The 7,905-nt window shown below is 41.6% G+C and overlaps 1 protein-coding gene across 1 annotated transcript; it reads right to left on the reverse strand.

The window, feature by feature from the left end:
* Positions 1-248: 248 nt before the first annotated feature.
* Positions 249-4,098, reverse strand: LOC121570633 (very-long-chain enoyl-CoA reductase-like). The gene is made up of 8 exons (XM_041882107.1): positions 4,001-4,098; positions 3,733-3,848; positions 2,814-2,919; positions 2,390-2,462; positions 2,173-2,216; positions 1,591-1,740; positions 1,451-1,496; positions 249-1,290 (listed from the first exon to the last, which is right to left on the reverse strand). Exons 1-8 carry the CDS (start codon positions 4,040-4,042, stop codon positions 1,163-1,165), a joined length of 705 nt encoding a protein of 234 aa, XP_041738041.1. The 5' UTR covers positions 4,043-4,098; the 3' UTR covers positions 249-1,162.
* Between the last annotated feature and the right edge of the window lie 3,807 nt (positions 4,099-7,905).

Consider the following 7,905-nt stretch of genomic DNA (forward strand, 5'->3'; position numbering starts at 1 on the left):
TGAAGTTCTATGCATATGGCAGATAACCGATTAGTTTACAAATGAGAGATTTAAAATTAAAATTAAACGTGTATTGTCTCTGAGATAATAATTTCAAATAAATATTTCCTGTAAACATTGATTGATTCTTTGTGAAATATGCATGACTCTTCTTTTAGATGAATTGATGCGATAGAAGACTTGTGTCTTTTAAATTATCACAATTATTTATTTGATATGTACACTTTGTATACAAAACAGGTTTGTCTAGAAATTAGTTTGTCTAGAAATTAGAATTGTCTAGAATTTGTACAGGATGCATCAGTACCTCTTACATCTAGTAACACCTGAGAATTTGACAGATTGTAGTTAGTTTGAACGATAGATAAGTAACGCATTACTAAATTAGCCTCAACTTTCTCCCAACGTTTAATTCATCAAGTCGTTTGTTACTTTCAAACATCTGCGGCTTCATTGCAGAGGGGAAAATAATCCATTTTAAAACTTAGACCGTCTGCTCAAATTCTCTGCTTCAAGAACACTTCTCAGTCAACACATTCCACTTTCCCTTCTCTGCTCTGTAAACTGAAAATATCCCTGTTACATTTCAGCCGTAATAAATGTTGTTCCAAGAGAACTTTCTAAACAGGTATATATCGTAACAAGTTACATACTCTCTTTTCTTCTAGGAAATGCACAATAACTTATTACAAAATAATACGGTAGATTTATATATAACTCCAATCATATATTCAAAACATAATAGTTTCTGATGATTTCCACTGTCTGAAGAAGAATTTCAACAACACCCGATCTTTTAGTAGCTGCATTGTAACAGTCAATCAATCATCATGATCAGTCAAATGAATAATAGAAATCAATCATCAATACAGCTGCGTCTCAATTATTGAATTAAACATTATCAATATAAAAAAAAAGATAATTAGCAGTTCATCAACAGTCATTGTTGTGATGACACAATCTTTTCTGTGAATTTCAATCTATCCTTGGTGGTTGTCGAAAAAGAAAACAGACCGTTGCCATGACTCTAGATGAAGGAACAGCCAATGGGTCTTCTTGCTTTTGTGTGGAACACAGCAACCCACCAATCACCACAGCATTTTCAGGCAGGCTGATGCCTCCAATACTCCTTAGTCGGAATGGTTAACCTTTTGCGGTGTGGTCAGAGGAGGAGTGGAAGGATTGGCATGCGCAGGTGGGGGTAGTCCTTAAACTCCCTGGTGTAGGCTTTATGCTTCCCTTTGGCCCAGGTGGTCATCTGGATCAACCCTAAGAAGGTGAACAAGGCCACTGTGGAGAGACAGATTCATAATAGATTGTACCTTAGTGGCAGCACGGTGCAACACACGAGTAGTGGAAAAATAAATGCTTGAGTGAGTAGCATTAATTTTAATATGGCAAATATACCTGAAATTAGAAAATGTATAAAATGTGATGTGAATCAACTGACCTGGAAGACACTGGGTCATGACGGAGAAACTTGCCCAGGCTCCTACCTAAATAAATCCCATAGACCACAACCATATAGTCATAACATGTTGTAACCATAGAGACAGGTTCTATTTATATGGTTATAGCCTTCATCCTTACCTCATAGGTATAGTTGGGGCAGGACACGAGGAAAAAGAGCCATGTGAATGGGTTCTTCGTCGGGTGAGGGAACTTTCTGCACTTGGGCCCACCTTCTGCCTTGAGGTTATTGAGGGCCACGTGAATGGAGAAATTCCCAGCCTCACAGAGCTGCATTCAAAACACAAACATATATCCGGTTCCACACACTTCACACTTCCGGTTCCACACACTTCACACTTGCGGTTCCACACACTTCACACTTCCGGTTCCACACACTTCACACTTCCGGTTCCACACACTTCACACTTCCGGTTCTACACACTTCACACTTCCGGTTCCACACACTTCACACTTGCGGTTCTACACACTTCACACTTCCGGTTCCACACACTTCACACTTCCGGTTCCACACACTTCACACTTGCGGTTCCACACACTTCACACTTCCGGTTCCACACACTTCACACTTCCGGTTCCACACCCTTCACACGTCCGGTTCCACACACTTCACACTTCCGGTTCCACACACTTCGCAGCAATCTGTAGTAATGATGTCTCATGTTTACGACCCTCATTGGGTGCTGTCAGCCCAATACATACCACGAATATGGCCAACGCATAGTTCACTTGCATGTCCCCATACGCTGTGGAGAGACATAAAACCATCGGTTAGTTGGATGTTTTTTTGTTGAGCGGTCCGTAGAGAAGTGATATTGTTATTGTCGTGATGTGGTGCACCACCTACGTATGGAGTTGAGGAGGGACTGTAAGTCTTGTGGAGGCACTGAGTGGTCGGTCTGAATGCTAGAGGACTTACATGGAGGTGTGTACAGTGGATGGTTGATGTAGTAAGCCAACCATGCCGAGAAGGTCCAGTAATATACACAGTTCTGACAGAGAGAGAGGGAAACACCAGTGACCACACTGTCAATTCGGTTTCTTATCAAGCTCAGATATATTTCTAATGACATTTTGATGCTCTACTGATAGTACTGTAGTGTGTAAGAAACCGTTGATAGGACAAAGAGAGAATGTGACTGGATGTTTTTTGTATTGAGAATTTGAGGAGCATGGTTGTTATTGTCCATATATTGTAAAGTACGACCTCAATGTAAAGTAGCACTGTAAAGTACGCTATAAGCACTGTAAGGTACGCTAGTAGTACTGTGAAGTACATGGCCTTGAAGTACAGTAGCCCGAGTGAGAGTGAAACAGTGTTCTGGAGCAGATGCAGTCCGTACCCTGACTATAGTCCTGAGAGGCATGGTACCACGGGAGAACCGGTGCACAAAGATAGTCTCAATCAACCTCTTGATGTAGTGGCAGGTGTGACAGGCACAGGCTAGTCTGAAGGAGAGAGAAGGAGAGAAGGAGAGAGAGAGAGAGAGACAGATATACAGTGTATATATATATATATATATATATAGAGAGAGAGAGACAGATATACAGTATATATATAGAGAGAGACAGTGACAGATATACAGTATATATATATATATATAGAGAGAGAGACAGATATACAGTATATATATAGAGAGAGACAGTGACAGATATACAGTATATATATATATATATAGAGAGAGAGACAGATATACAGTATATATATAGAGAGAGACAGTGACAGATATACAGTATATATATATATATATAAGAGAGAGAAGGAAAGACAGAGAGTGAAAAAGAGAAAGCATGAGAAAGAGAGAGAGACCGTGACAGATAGTCAGGTGAGGAAGAGAGAAGGGGAGGTTGGATGGAGAGAAGGGGAGGTTGGATGGAGAGAAGGGGAGGTCGGATGGAGAGAAGGGGAGGTCGGATGGAGAGAAGGGGAGGTCGGATGGAGAGAAGGGGAGGTCGGATGGAGAGAAGGGGAGGTCGGATGGAGAGAAGGGGAGGTCGGATGGAGAGAAGGGGAGGTCAGATGGAGAGAAGGGGAGGTCGGATGGAGAGAAGGGGAGGTCGGATGGAGGGAAGGGGAGGTCGGATGGAGGGAAGGGGAGGTCGGATGGAGAGAAGGGGAGGTCGGATGGAGAGAAGGGGAGGTCGGATGGAGAGAAGGGGAGGTCGGATGGAGGCAGAGAAAGAGAGAGACAGATGAATGTTAGATGGGATCCCATCTGAAACCAATCAGTATATTATTGGTTGCATTAGTGACTGACTTACGTGACCACCGAGTAGGGGCTGGAGGTGAAGGCATCCTGGTGTGAGTAGATATACGGAACTCGGAAATAGAACAGGAGGTAGATAAACAGGGGGCCAATGTACTCCGCTAAAAACACCTGCCAACAGAAGAAGAGGGTGTGTGTAAGATGTATTCAGTACGTATGTCAAATAAACAGGAAGAGGCTCTTGTCAAAATGTGAAAGTCCACAAGAGTCCAATGGGGGACTGCAGTTTGAATCTATAGTACTGTACTGTCATTGGTTCTTACCATTGTCCACCCGATCTGTGGGCCCAGGTCCCTAAAATACATGGTTGCTGTGGGCCCAACGGGTAGGTTTTGTAATACATCGTCGTCCTTAAGTGATTTTCCTTCTGAAAAAAGATTTAAAAAAAACAAGATGTAGAAAGAAAATGCAGAGATTGGTTGACCTGCTCCTATTCAAACAGACCAAGGAATTCCTTTTCCATGTAAATGTCATGGATTCTATGGATTTCTTTATTAGAACCAATCAATGTTTCCTGTTCTCTTGTCCTAGAAGCTCAAGGTGACCTTACTCCTAACCTGTTTCTGTGGAGGAATAATTGAAAGTAATTTTAGTGTAAGCTCAACGGGGTAGATATTGACCCATTTAGTTTCTGCTAAATGAGATTGCATAACTGTAGGCCTTTCCCCTTCAGTAACAAGCACTCACGAGCCAAAAGTGGTCCCCGAAAAATGCATACTATGTCACATATGTGCAGATATGTGCACCATGTCATTGCTCTCAATTCAATTCAATTCAATTTCAATTTAAGGGCTTTATTGGCATGGGAAACGTGTGTTAACATTGCCAAAGCAAGTGAAGTAGATAGTAAACAAAAGTGAAATAAACAATAAATATTAACAGTAAACATTACACTCAGAACTTTCAAAAGAATAAAGACATTTCAAATGTCATATTATGTATATATACAGTGTTGTAACAATGTGCAAATAGTTATAGTACAAATGGGAAAATAAATAAACATAAATATGGGTTGTATTTACAATGGTGTTTGTTCTTCACTGGTTGCCCTTTTCTTGTGGCAACAGGTCACAAATCTTGCAGCTGTGATGGCACACTGTGGTTTTTCACCCAGTAGATAAGGGAGTTTATCAAAATTGGGGTTGTTTTCGAATTCTTTGTGGATCGCTGTAATCTGAGGGAAATATGTGTCTCTAATATGGTCATACATTTGGCAGGAGGTTAGGAAGTGCAGCTCAGTTTCCACCTCATTTTGTGGGCAGTGTGCACATAGCCTGTCTTCTCTTGAGAGCCAGGTCTGCCTACGGCGGCCTTTCTCAATAGCAAGGCTATGCTCACTGAGTCTGTACATAGTCAAAGCTTTCCTTAAGTTTGGGTCAGTCACAGTGGTCAAGTATTCTGCCACTGTGTACTCTCTGTTTAGGGCCAAATAGCATTCTAGTTTGCTCTGTTTTTTTGTTTGTTCTTTCCAATGTGTCAAGTAATTCTCTTTTTGTTTTCTCATGATTTGGTTGGGTCTAGTTGTGTTGTTGTTGTTGTTGTCCTGGGGCTGTGTGGGGTCTGTTTGTGTTTGTGAACAGAGCCCCAGGACAAGCTTACTTAGGGGACTCTTCTCCAAGTTCATCTCTCTGTAGGTGATGGCTTTGTTATGGAAGGTTTGGGAATCGCTTCCTTTTAAGTGGTTATAGAATTTAACAGCTCTTTTCTGGATTTTGATAATTAGCGGGTATTGGCCTAATTCTGCTCTGCATGCATTATTAGGTGTTTTACGTTGTACACGGAGGATGTTTTTGCAGAATTCTGCATGCAGAGTCTCAATTTGGTGTTTGTCCCATTTTGTGAATTCTTGGTTGGTGAGCGGACCCCAGACCTCAGAACCATAAAGGGCAATGGGTTCTATAACTGATTCAAGTATTTTTAGCCAGATCCTAATTGGTATGTCAAATTTTATGTTCCTTTTGATGGCATAGAAGGCCCTTCTTGCCTTGTCTCTCAGATCGTTCACAGCTTTGTGGAAGTTACCTGTGGCGCTGATGTTTAGGCCGAGGTATGTATAGTTTTTTGTGTGCTCTAGGGCAACGGTGTCTAGATGGAATTTGTATTTGTGGTCCTGGCAACTGGACCTTTTTGGAACACCATTATTTTTGTCTTACTGAGATTTACTGTCAGGGCCCAGGTCTGACAGAATCTGTGCAGAAGATCTAGGTGCTGCTGTAGGCCCTCCTTGGTTGGTGACAGAAGCACCAGATCGTCAGCAAACAGAAGACATTTGACTTCAGATTCTAGTAGGGTGAGGCCGGGTGCTGCAGACTGTTCTAGTGCCCTCGCCAATTCGTTGATATATATGTTGAAGAGGGTGGGGCTTAAACCGCATCCCTGTCTCACCCCACGGCCCTGTGGAAAGAAATGTGTGTGTTTTTTGCCAATTTTAACCGCACACTTGTTGTTTGTGTACATGGATTTTATAATGTCGTATGTTTTTCCCCCAACCCCACTTTCCATCAATTTGTATAGCAGACCCTCATGCCAAATTGAGTCAAAAGCTTTTTTGAAATCAACAAAGCATGAGAAGACTTTGCCTTTGTTTTGGTTTGTTTGTTTGTCAATTAGGGTGTGCAGGGTGAATACGTGGTCTGTCGTACGGTAATTTGGTAAAAGCCAATTTGACATTTGCTCAGTACATTGTTTTCACTGAGGAAATGAACTAGTCTGCTGTTAATGATAATGCAGAGGATTTTCCCAAGGTTGCTGTTGACGCATATCCCACGGTAGTTATTGGGGTCAAATTTGTCTCCACTTTTGTGGATTGGGGTGATCAGTCCTTGGTTCCAGATGTTGGGGAAGATGCCAGAGCTAAGGATGATGTTAAAGAGTTTAAGTATAGCTAATTGAAATTTGTGGTCTGTATATTTTATCATTTCATTGAGGATACCATCAACACCACAGGACTTTTTGGGTTGGAGGGTTTGTATTTTATCCTGTAGTTCATTCAATGTAATTGGAGAATCCAGTGGGTTCTGGTAGTCTTTAATAGTTGATTCTAAGATTTGCATTTGATCATGTATATTTTTTTGCTGTTTGTTCTCTGTTATAGGGCCAAAAAAGATTGGAGAAGTGGTTTACCCATACATCTCCGTTTTGGATAGATAGCTCTTCGTGTTGTTGTTTGTTTAGTGTTTTCCAATTTTCCCAGAAGTGGTTAGAGTCTATGGATTCTTCAATTACATTGAGCTGATTTCTGACATGCTGTTCCTTCTTTTTCCGTAGTGTATTTCTGTATTGTTTTAGTGATTCACCATAGTGAAGGCGTAGGCTCAGGTTTTCTGGGTCTCTATGTTTTTGGTTGGATAGGTTTCTCAATTTCTTTCTTAGGTTTTTGCATTCTTCATCAAACCATTTATCACTGTTATTACTTTTCTTTGGTTTTCTGTTAGAGATTTTTAGATTTGATAGGGAAGCTGAGAGGTCAAATATACTGTTTAGGTTTTCTACTGCCAAGTTTACACCTTCACTATTACAGTGGAACGTTTTGTCCAGGAAGTTGTCTAGAATGGATTGAATTTGTTGTTTCCTAATTGTTTTTTGGTAGGTTTCAACACTACTTTCCTTCCATCTATAGCATTTCTTAATATTATTCAGTTCTTTTGGCTTTGATGCCTCATGATTGAGTATTGCTCTGTTCAAGTAGACTGTGATTTTGCTGTGGTCTGATAGGGGTGTCAGTGGGCTGACTGTGAACGCTCTGAGAGACTCTGGGTTGAGGTCAGTGATAAAGTAATCTACAGTACTACTGCCAAGAGATGAGCTATAGGTGTACCTACCATAGGAGTCCCCTCGAAGCCTACCATTGACTATGTACATACCCAGTGTGCGACAGAGCTGCAGGAGTCGTGACCCATTTTTGTTGGTTATGTTGTCGTAGTTGTGCCTAGGGGGGCATATGGGGGAGGGAATGCTGTCACCTCCAGGTAGGTGTTTGTCCCCCTGTGTGCTGAGGGTGTCAGGTTCTTGTCCAGTTCTGGCATTTAGGTCGCCACAGACTAGTACATGTCCCTGGGTCTGGAAATTATTGATTTCCCCCTCCAGGATGGAGAAACTGTCTTCATTAAAGTATGGGGATTCTAGTGGGGGGATATAGGTAGCACACTCTCTCTCTCTCTCTCTCTGC

This window comes from Coregonus clupeaformis, chromosome 7 (genome assembly GCF_020615455.1).
Source record: "Coregonus clupeaformis isolate EN_2021a chromosome 7, ASM2061545v1, whole genome shotgun sequence".
In the NCBI taxonomy this organism is placed as follows: Eukaryota; Metazoa; Chordata; class Actinopteri; order Salmoniformes; family Salmonidae; genus Coregonus; species Coregonus clupeaformis.